This window comes from Furipterus horrens, unplaced genomic scaffold (assembly GCF_987537825.1).
Source record: "Furipterus horrens unplaced genomic scaffold, mFurHor1.1.pri manual_scaffold_4, whole genome shotgun sequence".
Lineage (NCBI taxonomy): Eukaryota > Metazoa > Chordata > Mammalia > Chiroptera > Furipteridae > Furipterus > Furipterus horrens.
In genome coordinates this window covers 202,792,792-202,812,873 of record NW_028327174.1, presented here as the reverse complement: position 1 = coordinate 202,812,873, position 20,082 = coordinate 202,792,792, and the positions used below count along the sequence as shown (strand labels likewise).

General features: G+C 62.9%; 1 protein-coding gene across 1 annotated transcript in view; it reads left to right on the top strand.

Annotated features, from left to right (window-relative positions):
* The first annotated feature begins 11,581 nt into the window (after window positions 1-11,581).
* CCDC187 (coiled-coil domain containing 187) overlaps window positions 11,582-20,082 on the top strand; it is a 32,326-nt gene continuing 23,825 nt past the window's right edge. Inside the window, exons 1-5 of the mRNA XM_090275286.1 lie at window positions 11,582-11,640; window positions 12,793-13,298; window positions 14,813-14,905; window positions 18,353-18,487; window positions 18,999-20,059. Coding sequence (XP_090131412.1) covers window positions 11,582-11,640; window positions 12,793-13,298; window positions 14,813-14,905; window positions 18,353-18,487; window positions 18,999-20,059 — 1,854 coding nt within the window. The remainder of the gene's footprint in view (window positions 11,641-12,792; window positions 13,299-14,812; window positions 14,906-18,352; window positions 18,488-18,998; window positions 20,060-20,082) is intronic.

Below are 20,082 nucleotides of genomic sequence, written 5' to 3'. Positions count from 1 at the left end.
CCCCATGGCTTCACCCACAGCCGTTTCCTCTCCTTGGGGGCCTCCAAGCCCCCGGAAAGCCAGGGCTGCCGGGAGGCCACCGGGGGTCCACAGGCACATGCAGTGGGGACCCTGGGAGGAAACGGCCTGTCTGTCCACATACGCACGGGCCTGAGCGCCTCGCTGGGATATGACACACGCCCTGGAAATGGCTGGAGGCTGTGTGAGGCTGTACCCCACCCGTGTCATCGAGTGCCACCTGGCCATGCAGCATTCCTAGGCACTTGCTGGCAGTTGCCCGCTCTGTCACCCAGTGTGTGTCCCCGGGGCCTGTGGATAGGAGGCAGGGCACACAAAACAGGCAGCGCTCCTTTGTCCCTGGCCCATGTGACCAACACCCCCTCCCGGTCCTGTCTGGGCTGTGACACTGAGTGCCAGAAGGAGGCAGAGAAACAGAGGGACAGGGTAGAGACAGACAGACAGGGAGCTGGCTCGCTCGCTCAGCTGCTCACAAGCCAGGCCCCCCCCCTTCCTGGCTGCTCTCCTCTCGGATGGAGCCCGCCGAAGGGTCTCCCTGTGTAGCCCTGGCGAGGGCCCAGCAGAGCAGACTCTCCACAAGGGGGAGCTGTCACCCTGAAACCTGCACCTGCACTCATCCCTGCAGCCACCTGGGCTGACTCCTGCCTGGACGAAGCTCTGGGCAGGTGAAGGGACCTTCAGACACAGGCCCGTGTGTGGGCCTGGAACGTTTCCTGCCCCTCTGGCCCAGGTCCTCCACTTGGCAGCAAGATCAGAGGGATCCCAGGTGCTTCTGCGGCCACCAGGCTGAGGGACAGGAGCTGGCCTGCTGGCTGGGAAGCTGGGAGACCAGCCGGAGGGGAGCAAGCGCTGTGGGCTCTGAGCCCTGGAGCAGGGCCCACCCTTTGGCTCCCCTCTGCACCCCATCCTCACTCTCTCTGGCCTTGGCCCCTGAGCTCACCTTGGCCCCTGGGTGCTCACCACCTGTGGGCCACCTGCCAAGCCTGGGGTGTGATCGCAGAGCCTGGAAGCTGTCTGGTCCTTATGGAATGCACTCACCGCCACAGGAGCTGGCCAGGTGTGGGGGAGGTGGGGCCCTAACCCTGTTCCCTGCCCTCAGACACCGTCACTCAGTCACGCCTCAGGCAGCCTCGCAGGCTGAAGCAGACAGGTGCCCGCCCCGAGTGTGGGGCTAGGGCCACAGGGGTGCAGAGCAGTGGGGGGAGAATGGAGGGGTGTTGGGGCATGTGTGAGGATGAGGGCCAGGGAAGGCAGCAGGCAAGGGCCGCGCTCAGGCTTGGAGGGTGTGGGACCCGGGCGCAGTGGGACCTGGGCAAACTAGCACACCCTGAACACTACACCCCAAACTAGCACACCCTGAGCACTCCGGCCCCTCAGTGGGGTCTCTGTGCAATGCCCTTCTGTCTGTCCAGCAGCAATGAAATGGAAAGGAAGCAGGAGAGCGGGCCTCCGCCCAGCAGTTCCCAGCCCAGGCAGCTGACGGTTGCCACAGAGACCCCCATTCCTCTCGGGGCTCTCTCCTACAAGCTGCCCCCCCCCCCCCATCAGCAGCCTCAGAGAGGGTCTGAGCTCAGCGTGTGGGTGGGAGCCCAGCCCACCAGGCAAGTCTGCGTCCTGGGTTGATTCTGCACAGTTGCCCTGGGACAAGGAGAGCAGGCCTGCTCCCTAATTTCTGAGCCTTCAGGTCAGTCCGGCGGGAAGCAGGAGGGACCCTGGGGTCTGGCACAGAGTTTTTAGACTCCCCTTGGTGTGGGGACCCTGTGTCTGTGCCCCTAACCTAGGGGTGATGACTGAGGTATACAGGACGAGGAGGGTGGGCAGCAGCCTGCGTGTGGCAAAGCAGATGTCCCCAGAAACCTGAGGGAGCCCCCAGTCAGAAAGCTCCTGATCCCAACGATTTTCTCTGGGAGCCAGGCTCTGCCCCCCTTCACTCTGCAAATCTCCCGGGGCCGGAGGAGTGCTCACATTTCCCAAAGGAGCCCTGTCTGCCCCAAACAGGGCAGCTGACGGCGGAGCTGTAGGAGGAAGTGGGGGGGGGGGCAGGGACACACACCCGGGGACCTGCACCGTGAGGGCCCCTCCCTCTCCCTGCAGGACTGGTCAAAACTCAGAGCCAGGCAGATTGAGCAAGTGGGGAGAGGAGCCCACGAGCTGGGGAAACGCCCCCCCAACCAATCCGCTGTGCCTGGGAGGGGCTGGGGGTGGCGGAGCGAGCCTGATTTTAGGGTTGACTGTGTGGCTGGGGTGGGGGGCACAGCCGTCTGACATGTCTCACTTTCGGCTTCTAGGTGTGGGACAAACCCACCGTCTGCATTTACTTTCGGTCGCTGGGGAGCCGCAGGCACTGGCAGTCATGAGGGTCCTTGCTGGGGCGTCTCAGTTCATGCAGACGAAGAGGGTCGGGGGGAGACCCAAGGCCCTCAGTGCGGAACCTGGAGAGCTGTACCTGGGTTCCCACATGGGGCGGGGCGTGGTGGTCCTCAGGTGCCGTGGAGGGTGGGGGGCTGGAGCCAGGCGTCGAGGTCCAGAGGTCGCTCTGGAGCCCCGTGTAGCTTAAGTCCACCCGAGGGTGGGCACCCTCCAGCTCCAGTGCCCAGGGCCCCTCATCTCCTCCCCCGTCCCCAAGCTGTGGGCGGTGGGGCGGGCACACTGAGCTCCAGCGCCAGGCCTGCCAACCGCGGGGTCTCCCCTCCCCAGACCCTGCGGCCCAGGGACCTTCCGGTCCAGCTCTGGTCCAAGGCCAGGCTGCTCTGAGTCTCTCCCCAAACCCGCGTTTCCCGAACACCAAGAAGAGGTTCTTGGCAAAGAGCTATTTTTCTAGAGGTTTACTTAGTGGGGAGGGACACAATTCTGGGGGAGAGGAGGCAGGGGCAGCAGAGGCCAGTGAGGAGCCTGGGTGAGGGCTGGCTCCTGGGCCATGACAGGGAGAGGGCACCCCCTGCTGGCATCGCCCCCACATTGCCCTAAGCCAGCAGTTCTCAACCTGTGGGTCGCGACCCCTTTGGGGGTCAAACGACCCTTTCACAGGGGTCGCCTAAGACCATCGGAAAACACATATATAATTACTTATTGTTTTTGTGATTAATCACTATGCTTTAATTATGTTTAATTTGTAACAATGAAAATACATCCTGCATATCAGATATTTACATTATGATTCATAACAGCAGCAAAATTACAGTTATGAAGTAGCAACAAAAATAAATTTATGGTTGGGGGTCCCCACAACATGAGGAACTGTATTCAAGGGTCGCAGCATTAGGAAGGTTTAAGGTTTAGAACCACTGCCCTAAGCCATGCTGGGAGGACCGTGGGTTTTCATTGGCTGCCTGCACCCCCCATCCCCCAGATTCCTAGGGGCAGCAACCCCCCTCCCGCACATTGAGCCGCACCCCCGTATAACCGCTGGGAAAGCACACAGACCCTGAGCCCAGCCGCCTAGACTCGGAGGTGTGATGCCCCAGGTCAGGCATAGACCAAGTCCAGCACTGCAACCTGCTATGCTCCCCGCCAGGGTGCCAGCCAACTCCAAGGACTGGAGGGACTTTGCCGGTTTTGAGTTTGATGTAACCAGACCTCAAAGGAGATCACTGTCTCCTCCGACATCTGGCCCCCTGACGCTTCAGCGCCGTCTCGAGGCCTGAGGATGAACTGTCCCAGGTGACCATCCCACGCACCTCTTTTCAGACGCGTCAGGATGAACCATCCACCTCCAGGCCCCAGGGCTCCTGGACCAGAGACTTGAGTGGCCACCGGGGTCGCCCTGAGAAGAGAGAAAGCCAGGGAAGTGGGGGCAGGAGGCCAGCCCAGCACTGACACCTGAGGGCTGGACCCCCAACCACGCCTGAGGCCTTCCACACCCTCCCCCACCTCTTCCTCTACAAGCTCGTCCCTGCCCCCAACCCCCCTCCCTGGGCCCGGGAGGGAAAGGAACGCTCCACGCGTCAGCCTCGCCCTCCGCCCAGGTGCGAACCCTCCCGCTGAGTTCCCAGGCTCTGCGGAGCTGCAGGTGCCGGCCTGGAGGAGGAGCCCTGAGGGACAGACGCCTGGGTTTCTCTGGCAACGGCAGGGCGGGCCTCCTTGCCTACCTGGGGAGCACCTGGAGGGCCGGCGCCCGGTTCCTGGGTTCTATTTGCAGCTGGCCTTTGAGCCATGGCTGTTGCCGGGTGTCTTTCCGCAGACAGGGACTCCTGGAGCCTTCCAGCTGGTGAGTGCCTGGGGGGCCTGCCCCGGGCACCTGGTGGCGGTGGGGTGGGTGGGGGTGGGCACACAGGCAGGCCAGACGGGTGGCTCAGCCTTCCTGTCCTCCGTGAACTTGGCCGGGTGCTGATGAGCCGCCCCTCCCCTGTCACAGTCCCCTGGGGAGGGGTCTTCCCGTGTGGGGCTCTCCTCTGAGAGCCTGGGGCCTCCTCGGGGTCAATGCTGGGCCCTCCCCGCTGGGCTGCCCTGCCTCGGGCTCAGGCCCCACTACAGACCCTCTGCCTCAGTTTCCCCATCTGTAAAATGGGGACAAGCCCTGTCCCAGGCCCCACATGGGGCTGATGTTTCCACACTTGGTTTCATCCGGTCCATTACTGACAACGGGCCCAGCTCCACGTGGGCCCCTCTAACCCTCCTTGGGCAACACACCTGGGCCCGGGCCTCCTGTAAGATTCCTGTCACGTGTGCGCTAGAGGCTGGGGCAGGAGGCAGAAGGAGACCTTCAGCCCCCAGTGAGTGAGCCTGGGGTGGGGCCTGGAGGCTGGTTCTGGTCTGTGTCCACAGGCTCCTTTCCCAGGCGCATCTCTGCTCTGGGCCCCCCTGGCCTGGGGGAGGCAGCGCTGAGGGCAGGGCTCTCCTGTGTTGTGTGGCTGTGGGCAAGGCGACAGCGCCCTCCTCATAGCCTGCAGTGAGGAGCCCCAGGCTGCCAGGTTGCCTGGGGAACGTGCGGGGTGCAGGGCCTGGCCCCTGGCAGGTGCCCTAAGCTGGGGCTGGCTCAGGACGTTGTCTGCACAGTAGGGCACTGGGAGCAGGCCTGGCATAGGGACTGGAGGTGGGGCCTGGGGCAGGCGAGCCTGGGGTGGGTGGGGCCCGGGGCAGGCGAGCCTGGGGTGGGCGGGGCCTGGGGCAAACGAGCCTGGGGTGGGTGGGGCCCGGGGCAGGCGAGCCAGGGGTGGGCGGGGCCCGGGGCAGGTGAGCCTGGGGTGAGTGGACCTGGGGCAGGTGAGCCTGGGGTGGGTGAGGCCTGCGCAGGCTGGCCTGGGGTGGTGGGGCCTGGGGCTGGCGAGCCTAGGGTGGGCGGGGCCCGGGGCAGGTGAGCCTGGGGTGAGTGGACCTGGGGCAGGTGAGCCTGGGGTGGTGGGGCCTGGGGCTGGCGAGCCTGGGGTGGGTGGGGCCCGGGGCAGGCAAGCCTGGGGTGGGTGGGGCCCGGGGCAGGCGAGCCTGGGGTGGGTGGGGCCCGGGGCAGGCGAGCCTGGGGTGGGTGGGGCCCGGGGCAGGTGAGCCTGGAGTGGGTGGGGCCCGGGGCAGGCGAGCCTGGGGTGGGTGGGGCCTGGGGCAGGTGAGCCTGGGGTGGGTGGGGCCTGCGCAGGCTGGCAGGGGTGGTGGGGCCCGGGGCAGGCTGGCCTGGGGTGGGTGGGGCCTGGGGTGGGCGGGGCCCGGGGCAGGCGAGCCTGGGGTGGGCGGGGCCCGGGGCAGGCGAGCCTGGGGTGGGCGGGGCCCGGGGCAGGCGAGCCTGGGGTGGGTGGGGCCTGCGCAGGCTGGCCTGGGGTGGTGGGGCCCGGGGCAAGTCAGCCTGGGGTGGGTGGAGCCTGGGGCAGGCGAGCCTGGGGTGGGCGGGGCCTGGGGTGGTGGGGCCCGGGGCAGGCGAGCCTGGGGTGGGTGGGGCCCGGGGCAGGTGAGCCTGGGGTGGGTGGGGCCCGGGGCTGGCGAGCCTGGGGTGGGCGGGGCCCGGGGGCAGGCAAGCCTGGGGTGGGTGGGGCCTGGGGCAGGTGAGCCTGGGGTGGGTGGGGCCTGCGCAGGCTGGCCTGGGGTGGGTGGGGCCTGGGGCGGGCGAGCCTGGGGTGGGCGGGGCCTGGGTGGGCGGGGCCCGGGGCAGGCGAGCCTGGGGTGGGCGGGGCCCGGGGCAGGCGAGCCTGGGGTGGGCGGGGCCCGGGGCAGGCGAGCCTGGGGTGGGCGGGGCCCGGGGCAGGCGTGCTTCTTCGGGCTACTGCATCAGAGTCCTCACTGGCTCAGCCGAGTGGGCGCTGCAGCTGGAGCCGAGAGTTTGGGGTGCGGTCCGCTGTGCTCTCACGTCCCACGTGCCCCGCCTCTGACGCGGAGCCCCTGCTCTAAGGCCGGGCCTTTGTCCTCGGTGTTCGCCCTGCCGCCTCTCACCCCTCATTGCTTCCATCTGGCGTCCCCAACGGCACCCTCCTCCCAACCTCTAACCGTCGTCTCCAATCGCCGGCTGTGGTGCCACCTCGTTCCCTCCCTGGCATCTGCCACCTCTGTGTGGCCCGGAGTTTCCTTGGGGCCTGTGCGAGGCAGAGGAGTCAGCCTGCCTCTCTGGGGAGCGGCTGGCGGAGGCGCTGAGGCTGGGGGACGCCACCCCAACCAGGCCCCACACGAAGCCTTTGGAAGCCGTGCCTGCCCGGCTCTGGGGACGCTGGTGTGCGTGTGCGCGTGTGTGCACCTGTGAGGTCCTGTGTGTCAGAGGGTGGTGTGCACGTGTTTTTATAGATTTTATTTTCAAAGAGGGGAAGGGAGGAAGAAATGAAGAGACACATTGATGTGCAAGAGATACACCAATTGGCTGCCTCTCACGCCCCCAACTGGGGGCCTGGCTCGCAACCCAGGCATGTGCCCTGACTGGGAATCGAACAAACGACCTTTTGGTTCACAGGCTGGCACTCAATCCACTGGGCCAGACCAGCCAGGGCTTCTTTTTATTTTATTTTATTTTTTAAGATTTAATTTTTGGAGAGAGGGGAAGGGAGGGAGAAAGAGGAGAGAATGATCCTTGTGCGGTTGGCTCTTGAGCGCCCCCAAGTGGGGACTGGCCTGAAACCCTGATGTGTGCGTTTGTGCAGCGGGTCCCTGTGCCCAGGTGCCCAGTCTTCAGCACATCATTTCCCCAGGTGGGGACTGAGCCTGGCTCAGCCTCCAGGGGACTTCCATTTGGACCCTCGAGACCCTGGGCCCTCTCCGGTCCCTGCATTGCCTGTGGCAAGGCCTGCTCGTGGACCACCGCCCCCCAGGACTTGGTCTGAGTGGGTGGCCGCTGGGTGCCGTGCCCATGTCCAGGCCTGTGCTGGCTGCTGCTGCACCCCAGTACTCCGTGGTCTCGAACCCAGGCCCCCCCGGGGAGCGGGCATGGCAGGCCTTGCTCCTTCCCAGCCCACTGACTGCCCTGTGCCTGCTCAGGCCTGGCTTCTCTAGGGACCAGGCGATGATAAGTAAACAGTGTGGTTAATTACAGCAGAGCTGCCAGCTTCCGACACGAAGTCTGTCCCCACCCCACTGCTGGCCACGCCAGGCCACCATCACGCCCAGGCCTGGGCTCCTCACAGGGCAGCTGGCACGTGCGGCCCCTGAGCAGGGGAAGCGCCTGGTGCTTGGGCAATGGATGGGGTCGGTGGCCTGGGCTGGGGTGACTGGGTGACCACGTGAGGACAGGGGTGCCGGCTCCCCTGGTCTGTGCCCTGCCCCAGGGTAGCACCTTGTGTTCTGTGCTCTGACCTACCTGTTACAGAACCCCTGGGCTGCTCCAATTGAAAACAAACCCACGGGCTCTTTAGTTAGGGGTCCGATTGCCCGCCGCCAGAATTACAACTCTTGATACTTCAGTTGAGTGAAAAGAAAATTGTTTAGTTAACAGTTACACATATCCTTGCCTCCGCCCTACCAAACCTGGCCAGTCTTAGGAAGGTCAGAAACACCGTTTCCCTCCTTCCCAAACACAGTTCAGCTTTACCAGCGGCTGCCAATCATTCAATCTGATTGGGGAGGTCCTTTCTGTGCTGCGGTGCCCTTCAGCTCTCAATGCAGAACCGCTGGGATTCTCAGCCTCCTTGCAAACTGTCTTCTTTCTGTAAACCGCATGGATCTCCCCTCCTTCTCCAGAGCACCCCTGCGAACACCCGCCAGCGAGGGAGACAGCCCCAGAGCACGCCGTCCCCCTAAAGTGTTCGCAGCTGCCTATATATCCCTGACTGCGTCCTCTGACGCAGTGGGTGTTGCCAACAGTTCTGACCATTCACAGAACCCCACGGAGGCTCTGTGTGCTTTCCATACCGTCCCCTGGTTCAAGACTCCTCTCATCCACCTGAGGCCTTGGAAGCATCCAAGCAATTTTGCGTAATGAAAGACACCAGCCACCGGCCTCAGGCGTGTGGAGGCATTCTGAAAGCTGCTTCCTTCTCCCCACCCCCCAGCCGCAAACTCCGGGGATTTTTGGACTCCCCTGTTTCTGTAACATACCCTCCAAAGGACCCTCCCAAGTGGGGGCTAAGGTTCTGCGCACTTTCCCAATGAGCAAAGTGGTGCCTGAGGGCTGAATGACCTGCCCGAAGTCCCCAGCGGGCACTGGTGTGTCTGGGAATCGGGCCGCTCCACCCCGTGTCCACCGTACGCTGCGAGGCCAATGGAGGGCGGCTCCGTTTGCTCTTCGATCGAAGAAGCCCACCCCTTGTGACCCTCCCAGTCCACAGTGGCTCAGCACAGCCCTAGGGGTTCACGGGGGCCACCGTCTCTCCATGCCCAGCTTCCGACCCTGCTGGGACCCTCAACTGGAGATAGTGGCTGAGCCTGTGGACCGGAGCTGGGCCTCTCCTTTAGGATTGTCTGGCCCCAAGTGCTGGCACCCAGGCCACTACCTGTCCCCCAGCAGTCCCTGGCCCCATGGGGGAGGGAGATGGGAGAAGCCCCAGGCCCACTCACAGAGTGGGGGTGCATGCACCTTTCTCAGGGGGTGTCAACATAAGAAACGTCCAAACCTGTAAGAATTTTTGTAAATTAGAGAGGTGGGAGGAAGCCAAGCGGGGAGGGGGAGCCCCTGGGATTGGATAAAGTGATGATAGCCACAGTTCTTTACACAGGTGGGTTTAAGGGCAGGTAACAGTCACCAGGTAACATGGTGGGCTCTCCTGGCGCAGCTGAAATGGAACCCACGGGCCGGTCAGGGATAAGGGGCATGATTGCAGCTGAAACAGAACCCACGGGCTGGTCAGGGATGAGGGGCGTGATTGCAGCTGAAACAGAACCCACGGGCTGGTCAGGGGTGAGGGGCGTGATTTCCCGTCACCGAAAAGCACAACCCCCAACACCAGAGTTTGGTGGAAAGAAAAGAGTTGTTTATTTAAAGGTTACACAGATTTGGAGTCCCTAAGGCGGTTTGACGTTGTAGTCAACACCGGCAACTCCTGCGGCGCACCTGAAGCCAAGCTGTATTGACTCCGTCTTTCCCTTGGACCCTTCAGCTGCGAAGAGAGGGGGGTTCTGCTGCATGGGCAACAGCAGACCCTTCATATCACCCTGCCCAGGCTCTGTAGCTTCAGCTTCACTGGAGAGGACACTCCAGCGTCATCGCAAGATGTCGATTCAACACGGGAGGAGACAGATACCGTGTCACTCCCGAGTCGGACTGCACAGCCATTCTCGGCGGTGCAGATAGACTCTTGAGAAGCTACACCATCGTCTCTCGAGACGGACGGCTGCCGACGACGACACAGATTTGGATTAATGGCGGATTTCTGCTGTTAAATCTTACTGCCTTTAAAACGCCCCCAAACACAGAGTTCTGCCTCCCCCTCCGAACCAGGCCAGCTTCAGAGCAGAAAAGTCAAGAGACACCGTTTCCCACTGGGAAAATAGGAGCCCGTGGCTTTGTATTTCCCGGACTCGGTTCCCCTTTCTCAGCTGCCGCCCATTGGTGCCTGACTGGGGAGGTTTCCCCTGCCTCCCGGTGTTTTTCAGCTCCTAATCCAGAACCACGTGGCGCCTGACCTCCCGCCCAGCGGGGGAGGCGCTCTGCTCTCTTTCAATCTGCGTGGCTCTCTCTCCCACCTCCTTCCAAACCACATGGCCCTCTCCTGCTTAATGGCTACCGCCTCATTTTTAAATCCCTAGCTGCGCGCTCTGTCGTCGTGGGCATGGTGACCAGTTGCAGCCACTTGTAGAATTTTGCGCAGGCCCCCTAAGCTTTTCGTCACCATTCTACAGTGAAAGCCCCTCCCACTTCCTTGGCACGTGGAGTGGCCATAGCTGTTTACATGAAACTAGGTTTTTGTTTTTTTTTTTAGGAAAATGGCTGTGCTCTACTGAACCCCAGCTCCCAAACTGGGGGGTTTCTGGCCGCTGTCTTACACAGTGAGGGATCCAGAGGAAAGGAAATGCCCCAGACATCCCAAAGGTAGGCTCTCGGACATGCAAAAAGGCGCAGACAGGCTCAGTGAAGGTGAAAACTGACTCTGGCCAGGAAAGGTTGTATGTAGCCTAGGACGTAACTGCCTGCCGTGACCTGCTTCACGTCTCAGACCGTCCCGGGTGGATACTTGAGGTCTCTGAGTGTGTAAGGCCGCCACGCAGGGCACCAAGCCCATCCATCAGGAGAGACTTCTCAGCTGCGGCCCCTCGGGATGCCCCTTCCCTCTGCCCTTTCGGGAGCAGGGCCAGAAGGACACTGATGTGGGGGCTAGAGGGCCAGGTGGGGGAGGTGGCCCCTCAGTACAGGGGTCAGGCCTCTGCGCGGTGGCATGGCACTGGGCGGGGCCCCTCGGCAGGGCAGTGGGGTGGGTTTGTGTTCTTGGCAAGGCTTCAGAGGGAGGCTCTGGGAACCCAAGGAGGTGGAGCTGTCTTCACCTGTCCCCTCAGTTCTCCGGTCTCAGAGGATAGGGGACACCATGGTCCCTCCTTTACGGTGTCCCTCGCTCAGAAAAGGACATGCTTATACCTATGGTTCTGCTGGAGGGTCGCTTTCCCAACCCTGGGGACAGGGCCTGCCTGGAGGTGCCACCTCCTCCACCCCCACACACCTGCCCAGGGCAGTTCCGGCCTCGTGGACTAAATCCAGCCTCCTGCCCGGGGGTCCTCAACCACACCTGGCAACCGAGGGGGATGACCTACGTCTGCAGCTGGGGCCCCCACTGCCGGTAGCACCTCGGCTGCCATCCGGCTCTGCCCCCTCTGCCGGCCCGGGAGTCCCGTCCTGCCAGGCTGGCTCCATCAGGGGCACAGAGCAGGGCCTCTACCCACGTGTTTCTGTGCGATGCTTGTATCACAGAGCACGGACCCGGGGGTGGCCACCCCTCCCTCCTGCTGGCTCCTTGGCCGCAGAGAGCCTTCCTCTGGGGCTGCTCCGTTCAGGAAGGAGTGCCTTTAGGGTAATTAACTGCACAACTAAAACTGCATAATGAGAGCGCCTAACCCTCCGCGCCCCCTGACTGCTCCCTATGTGGCCGCCAGCCCTCGGCCCTCCAAGCAGTGAACTCACCAGGGGCTCACAGTCCCTGGAGCAGGGCTGGGGCGGAGTCTCTGGTTCGTCTCCCACGGTTACGCTGGTGTGGGCGCAGGGCTGGCATCGGAATCAGCTGTCTGCCTGGGCGTCATGCTGGCCTCAGCGCCCAGGTCCTCCCACCACGCTGCCCTGCCCGGGTCCTCGCAAAGGTGACAGGAAGCCCACTGGGGGTGGACCGGGCAGGCCTGGGCTCCTGGTGCTAGGGCAGCTCTTGCTACAATCCCTATGAGCAAAGGGTGCCCCATTCACACGCCTGTGGGGGAGAGCCGAGGGGAGAGCCGAGGGAGCACGCCCTTCCCCCTGTGCAGCCCCAGGTAGCCGGAGGCAGTGGCCTCCAGAGAGGTGGCTGCAGTTTCTGCGTTAGTGCCAGGACCGAGCACTCAGCCCCTGTCTGGGGGCTCCCGCCACACCTCCGGCCGGCTCCTTTCTGCTGCGCCCGGGCTCCCGGGCTGACCCTCTTGGAGCTGAACCTGAAGTCTGACCCCAGCCCTGGCAGCCCCCGGCCCCGGTGCCCCAGAAGGACTGGGGTGGGGGGTCGCCAGGAGCCCCAGCAGGCTAGAAGGTCTCAGCACTGGTTGCTGGGAGACACGACTATTATGCTGTCGTGGGTTACCTGGGGTTCTCTCCCACCCCTCCCAGAGGCAGCTCGTTAGGAAGCCCCCCGGGCCGTTGCCGGCCCGGGCCTGGCAGCACTCCGTGCCCACCCTGTTGCATGACCATCCTGAGGGCTCCATCGTAGGCAGGGAATGGGACAAACCAGCATCCCCGTGGGGCAGCGGGCAGGCCGCCTGGGGTGGGAAGGGATGCTGGCAGCCACCCCTGAGGCTGTCCCGTGGAACTGCCCTGTGGCCGTGGCCATAGGCAGGGGGAGATGACCCAACTCCACCCCAGAGAGAGCCAGAGGCACTGCCCCTGCTGCCCGGGGGCCTCTGGGAGGCCGGCCACCAGGAAGGCCAGCACCAGGCCCAGGTAGGGTTTGCGCCGACTCAGGCACGCATGGAGGGCCTGGCCCGCCTTCCGCCGTGAGGAGCGGGGACCTGGGGCCAGGGCGCCCCTGCTGTGTGCCTCTGCCCCAGCCCCCGTTTCCCCACCTGCAGGTTGGGGTGCTCATGGTGCCTCACAAAAGGGGTGTGTGTGATCAGGACCCGAGAGAGAACGTCACAGCACTGCTGTGCACAGGGGCGATTTCCTGCCCCACTTCCGCAGCCCGTTGGTGCTCAGGGAGGAACCCGGGAGCGGGAGGGGTGCTGCACTGGGGCGCGCTGTGCGATGCTCTGCCGTGTCTGCTTGTCTCTCCCAAGGGCCGATGGGCTGCGACGGCCTGCCGCCAAGGACGACCTCATGGCTGCCCTGAGGGGGCCCCGGCCCTCCGCTCAGCCAGACGCCCCGCGGGGTGCACCCTACCTGGCCTGGGCTGACTACCTCGGGAGGCCAGGCACCCCGGGGAAGGCCGGCAGCCGCCCCGTGTGGACAACCGGCGAGGAGGCCAAGGATGGGGATGGCTCGGTGTCATCAGGCCGCTTGTCTGGCTCCTCAGGGGGCCATGGGTCATGTGCACCTCCCCACAGGCCCTGGAAGGAGAGGCCCCCCCAGGTGCTGGGGTCCCCACAGCAGCGCAGGGAGATCAGCCCGCGGCTGGAGCAGCTGAGGGACAAGATCCGGGCGCAGGCGTGGAGACAGGCCAGCTGCGCCTCCCTGGGCGCCTCCATGCCCTCCAGCGCCTCCCACCTCCACAAAGCCTTCACGCCAGCCCCCCAGAGGAAGGGCCGAAAGCTGAAGAAGCCCCCTCCGGACCCGGCCCACCCAGGTCAGTGGCAGCTTTTCCTGGCGCGGGGCGGGAGGGCTGTGCTGGAGCCTGGGTGCAGTGTCCCCGAGGCCCCGAGGGGCTCCGAGCCCGGGCAGCAAGGGAGGTGACAGCCCTCTGGGCGGTACGTTGAGCCAGGCATCTGCCCCAGGAGGGACTGCAGGCGCGGCAGTGACAGGCTGGGGCTGCAGGAAGCCAGAGGGATGGGGCGTGGGCAGGACGCGTATCGGGGAGGCGTGGAGGAGAGCCGGTGCCCGGGACCTGGAGGCTGCGGCCTGGCAGGAGGGGCAGGGGTGGGGTAAGTGGACGGGTGTCACGGGCCGGCCTGCGGGGACTCGGGCCAGGAACACCGCGAGCAGCTTGCAGGGAACTTCAGAAGACAGGGTGTGTTCCTGCCCTGCGGCGTGGGGTTTGGGGGCAAGGGAACGGGTGGGAATTTAGAGAAACACCCCAACACAGCTTCCCTGTTGGGCACATGGCAGAGACACAGCCCTGCGGCCCGTCTCACTAGGCAGGTACGTCATTGTTTCCAAGAGGCAGAGGATGCTTTCTTTTTTTTAGAATTATTTTTAAGGTAATATCTTTGTTTAAAAAAAACCTGTAAAAAACACATGACATGGGCCGTCCACACCATGTCCAGAGCACGGCACAGTGGCATTGGGTTCATCACACTGTCATGCAGCTGCGTCCACCGTCCCCTCCAGGACTTCCCATCCTGCCAACAGACAGTCTGTCCCCATGAAACACCCTCTTCCACCTCTCCGCCAGCCCCGGCCCCACCTTCTACTGTGAATCTGACCCCCCAGGTCCTTACATAAGTGGAGTCCCATGTGACCGGTCTTTTTTGCGGGCATGGGTCTCGAGACCCTTCCTGCCAGCAGCTTAGGGAACGGAGGACCAAGGCCAGACCTGGTCACACTGGAGGCCCTAGAGTCCTTGGGCCAGTCTATTCCCCATGCACCCCTGGCCCTGTGGAAACCTGCTGGGCTTGGCCCCCTCTCTCGGACTCCCTGGCCTGTTGGTTTTCCCCTCTGGTCCGCCACTGTAGGCCTTGGACCTCTTTGGGTCTCCATGTCCCCTATTCCGTCCAGCCAGGGGTGGCCCCAGCCATGCAAAGACCCCTCTGACTCCAGCTCTCGCTCCTTATTGCCCAGTATGGCCAACTGCCATGCCCTGAGTTCACCTGAGGGCCAAGTCAGTCAGTTATTCACTCAGCAAACACAAGTGCCCGGATGCGGCCCCAAGTTGGGTGCCGGAGATGAGACGAGACTTGTTCCTGTCCTCAGACACTCAGAATTAGTGGACAGTCAGGGAGGATGTTGCGAGCCCAGCCCTGCAGGTGGTTCCCCCAGGGGGTTGCCCCCGACGGCCACGGTGCCCCCTCAAACCTGCCATCAGCTGCCTACACTGGCATGCAGGCCCAGGGAGCGGGCGGGACCACAGTGCGGCCCTGTCGGGGGGCCCCTGTGTCCATCCCTGCTCACCTCCCTCCTCCCCCGGCTCTTCTCTCGCTGAAGTCCCAAGGGAAGGCCCCCCAGGCATGAAAAGTAGCTCTCGTAGAGGAGAGAAGCACCCCGTCCTGTCCACCCGGAGAGCTGCCAAGGTCAAGGGTAAGGCTGGTGCGTGTGGGGCTGGCAGGGTCGGGGACGCGGGCTCACGGTCTGGCCCAGCAGTGGGCACGTGGCCTCCGGTGGGGGGGTGACCGGCTGCCAGCGGCCGTTGGAGTACTGCGTGCATGGGGTTCTGGGGTCGTCTGGGGTCATCTGGGGTCAGGCTTGGTGGGGACAGGCTGCTCTGTGTGGGGGAGGGCAGCGTTGGCAGCCATATCTCAGGTGACGGTGGGGCTGGCCATGGCCGCAGCAGAAGGTGGGGCCCCCTCGTGCCGGGGGGGCGTCCCTGAGATGAAGGGAAAGCCCACAAGGCCCCATGCTTGATCCCAAAGGCGCTCGGCTGTGCTTTAACCTGCAGTCACAGTCTGCACCTCATGATGCAGTGACATGCACCTGACAGGCGTGAGGAGGGTGGGCCCGTGACCTGACCTGTGTGGCTGGCAAGGGTGCCAGCTTTCTCGTGGTCAGCATCACGTGAGGTGCTGTCGGGAACATGGGCTGAGGGAATGGGCCCCCCACTGGGTCTGGTCTGGAATTTAGAATTGCAGGTAGCCAGCTCGCCTGGGCGCTGGTGGTGGGCAAGGCCCTGAGCTGAGGCTGGCAGGCATATTTACTCAGCTGGTGAGAGGAGGAACCCAGCTTCCACTGGAAAGCGAAGGATGCTGGGAGACATGGAGAAGGTTCCAGAAGCCCCATTGAAAATGCACAAAATATAAGTTTTCTGCATCGTCTCCCCCCACCCTCTCTCCCCAGCGTGTGCATGTGTGTCTGTGCATCTCTGCGTGTGCATCTGTGTATCTCTGCGTGTACATGCTTCTTTTTGGTTTGTTTTATTTTAATGGCTCGCTTGAGAAATGACCTGCTTTCCGCCCGACACGGGGTCAGAGGGCGTGCCACTGGCCGCATTCATCATTGTCACAGCATGTCACCCGACGGCGCTGACCATTAGTTTCTGTCAGTGGCGAAGTCACAGCTGGGCTAAGGAGAGATGAGTGTGGGTTCAGAGGTCGGTGTCCCAGGACTAGGGAATTGGATGAATGAGAAATTTGCTGTAGTTAACAAAAAATTAAATCGCAATAGTTATAAAATATTCATCCATCCGGCCGGAGGAAAATGAAGCCCGATATTTAATTTCAGATGGCATCACCTCACTTTGCATTTTTTATCACAGATTAGGTCGGCCCTGGGGCTCTGACGGGCACCTGGGGACTTCATCCATTTCTGCAGATTAGAAATCTTCTCGTGAAAAAATTAATTGCCATTAAACTGCTCAGCAGAAGGAAAAAATGTGCCCGTCAGGACCCATTTATTGACCCAGACCCTCCGGCTGGCTAATGGGGAAGCTGAGAGCCCAGCAGCAGCCCCTCCCACCCGGCAGGGCCAGCCCGGTGCCCCAGTGCAGGGGGCCTGGCCTTTCTTCTGCGGCCCAGCAGCAATCGGGGCCAGGACAGAGTCGTGTCTCCAGGAACCCCACGCCCTGGGCCCCCTCAGAACCCAGACTTGGTCAGGAGGGCAGTCTCAGCCTTTGACTCTGCCCTGAGCTGGCAGATCCTGACCCTCCTGGGCTCAGCTCCTGTACTGGCTGCTTTTTCATCCATGTGGCTCCGTGGGAAGGTGCTTACAGATGGGGAAACTGAGTCACAGAGACATTAAGTCACGTGCCCAAGGCCCAAAGCTAGTGATGGGCAGAGCCAGAATTTAAACCCAGACCTGGGACTCCTGAGACCAAGCTCTTAACCTCCAGTGTCCCCAGGGGCCTGGGGCAGGAGGGCATGGCTGGGGGTGAGGTGAGGGAGTGGGGGGTGGCATGTGTGTCCCAGAGTGGACGTGGCCTCCCCGGGGCTCTTGTCCTCATGAGGCATGGCTTAGGGAGGACTCAGCTTGTGGGAGACGTGTTTCTAGAGGGGCGTGGCTTTACAGGGGGTGTGACTCAGGGCAGGGTCTTGGGGTCTTGTTCCAGGGAGGGCACAGCCTGGATGTTGTCCTAGGGACCCTTCTTCAGGGCGTAGCCCCTGGAGAGCATGGCTCTGTGTGGCCCCTTACGGCCTGTGGCTGACATCTCTGGGTCTGGACCATCGGGAGGGGCTGTGTCTAGGCCACTAGCCCTGTCTGGTCACCTGCCCTCGGGGTCAATTCCTGGATGATTTCTGCTGTAAGGCACCCTTGATTGGCAGAAATGCCCCCTTCATGGGGGACAGGACAACTTCTGTCCTGGGCGATCTTGTTTCCCCTTGGTCTGCCCTTGGGGAGGGGCAGGGTGTGTGTGTGTGCGTGTGTGTGTGTGCATCTCTGTGTGCATGTGTGTCTATATATCTCTGTACCTGTGTCTATATGTCTCTGTGTACCTGTGCACCTCTGTGTGTATGCACGCACACATGTACATCTCTGTGTGCATGTATGTGCATGTTTGTGTGTATATCGGTGTGCATGTGTGTCTCGGTGTGCATGAGTCTGTGTCTCTATGTATTGCATGCATGCATGTGTCTACGTGCGCCTATGTGTGCACGCACACACATGTTGGGCATCTGCATGTTGTCTATGTGTCTTTGTGTACGTGTGTGTATGTGTGTGTGCATCTCTCTGTGTGTGCCTGCATGTACATGTGTGTGCATGTGCCTGTCTCTGTATATGTACTTGCACGCATCTCTGTGTGTGTGTGTGCATCTCTCTGAGTGCGCTTGCCTGTGTCTGTGTGTACATGAGAATGTGCCTGTGTGAATGTGTCCGAAGTGTACACGAATATGCGTCTGTGCGGGTCCCTGTGTGCATGTGTGCATCTCTGTGTGTGCATGTGTGTGCACAGGCTAAGGGTAGGCTGCCGCTCCGGCCTCTGCCAGGGCCCTCGTGGGCGGGTTTGTAATGACGGTGGGGCTGTCGTTGGCATTTGGTGTGTGCAGCCGGAGATTATGAAGTAAAACTTGATACATAGTATTTATTATGTGACAACATTTATTAAATCGTGCCTGTGTCTGGGATACTCTGTTGGTCCCCTCGTCCTGCCAGCCAGGGTGTCTTTGTGGGTCCCTCAGCCCCTGTTGTCACTGAGTCTCGCTGCTTAAAGACACATTAATTTCCTCCAGCTCAGTGCAGTTGATCAGCTGTGACATCACCCTCCCACTTGCCCTGGGTGGGCTCGGGGCTTGTTGTCATTATCGTCACCCTTCTGATCGGTCAGCGCTTACCGACATGTGCCGTGGGTCTGGGCCAGGGCGGAGCTTTTGCAGACAAAGCCATAGGGAGCTGGTTTTATTACCTCCGTTTCCTGAAGAGGAAACTGAGGGTCAGGAAAGCCAGGTTACCCTGCGACAGGCCCTCCTCTGGCTGGCTGGCGGCGGGGGGGAGGCTCTGCCTCAGTGGCGCCGGCACAAGGGATTTCATATCCAGCTGCTCCCAGGCACCCGGGCAGCATGGAGGCCCGGCACCCACTGTGCGTTTTCTCTGTTGAAGATTCTGAATTGGTCGGCGTTCACGCCTGGAGGAAAGGACAGGCTCTGGTGAGGGGGCTGCTCGGGCCCCCTCCCACTCTCTCCAGGCTCCAGAGCAAGGCAGCCTCAAGAGAGCTGGCCTCTCCCGCAGAAATAGGTACCTAGTGCTTCTGCCTCAGGCTCCACCCTTCTCTGCTGTGGCATCCGGGGGGGTGCGGTCCCCATGCCACTGGGGAAGGAGGTGGCACTGGGTGGTGCCGGAGCAGCAGCTCTCCCCCAGAGACCTGTCAAACTCCCTCTGAACCTGCCATCGATGGGGGCTTTTGGGAAACCCTTATATTTAAAAACCTAAGGACAGATTTCTGTCCCTGAGAGGCCCCCTTGGCTCCCAGGAGGCAGGGCACAGCCAGCTAGGCTTTCCTGACTCAGGGAAGCAGGATGACCACATCAGGGGCCCCTCTGACGGACACCCCTCCCCCAGCCTGTGCTCGGTTTTCACCTGGGGCCCAGGCAGAGCCTTCGGTCATCCCGACGTGGCACCTGCCCCCAAGGGCATCTGAGAGCCAGTGATGAGTGTGGAGCCCGAGGGGGGATCTGCGGGGCAGGGGCGAGAGGGCCTCTGGGCGGGGGGCTGGCTCTGCTCCCCCGGTGACTGCCTGTCTCTGCAGAGGGCATGGAGAAAGGAGAAGCTGCGGACAGCCATCCTGCCTGCCCCTGGAGGCCCAGTCCAGTCGCTAGGCACAGTGACCCGCGGGTGCCTCCCCGCACGCCTCACTTGGTGCCCTGTGACCAGGCCGTGACCATCCAGTCGGCTCTGGCCCTCCTTCAAGACCTGCGCCAGCAAATCCAGGCAGGGCTGGAGTTGGCCCGAGACCGTCACCTCAGGGGAGGGCGTGAGCGTGGGCCGTCACCACTGCGGCCACAGGAGGTGGCCGGGAGGAGGCACCAGGACCCCTGCAGGGCCCCAGATGTGCGGAGCTCCTTCTCCAAGAGCCCTCGGGCCCCAGCAAAGGGGCCGTGCTCCTCCTTAGAGAGGGCTGGGAGCTTCCCCAGCGGGCCGCACTGGGGCACCCTGGCCAAGCCGGAGTCCTATCCACAGAGGACCTGGTTGGCCCAAGGATCAGACCTCGCTTTCCAGAGGCCTCGGAGCCCCCCTGAAAGGCTGAGCTACTTCCGTCAGCGGCCCTGGAGCGCCTCAGCTAGGCAGAGGGCCTGGGATACTCGTGAAGACTGGGAGGCCCCTGCCCGAGGACCGTGGAACCCTCTGGAAAGGCCAAGCCCTCCTACCCAGCGGCCCTGGAGCGCCTCCTTCACGAAGCAGGCTTGCAGCCCGTTCAAGGGCAGAGACTCCCTCCTGCCTCCCTGGGGAGTGAAGGACGCCTGGCTCAGGCCCACCCTGAGTACGCCTCGGATGGCACCCAGGAAGGACAATGAGGCGCGGCCCACACCGCCCTGCCCGAAGCCCCGGGGGCTCCTGGGCCGCCCCTACAGCCCCGAGTCCCTGCGGGAGTTCATGCGCCAGAAGGCGCTGGCGCGGCGGCAGCAGGCCCTGGAGGAAAAGGCCTCGGCCGTGCGGGCGCGGGAGCTGAGGAACCAGAGGCTGCAGGACATCTACAGGAAGCAGAGGGAGGCCGCCCTGGGCAAGGCCGCCCCCAGCAGGGCCGTCACCGTGGTCTCGCAGACCAGCCCCAGCATCGTGACCTTTGTCCCGCATGCTGCACAGTCCGGGGTACGCACCGGGTGCGGCTGGGG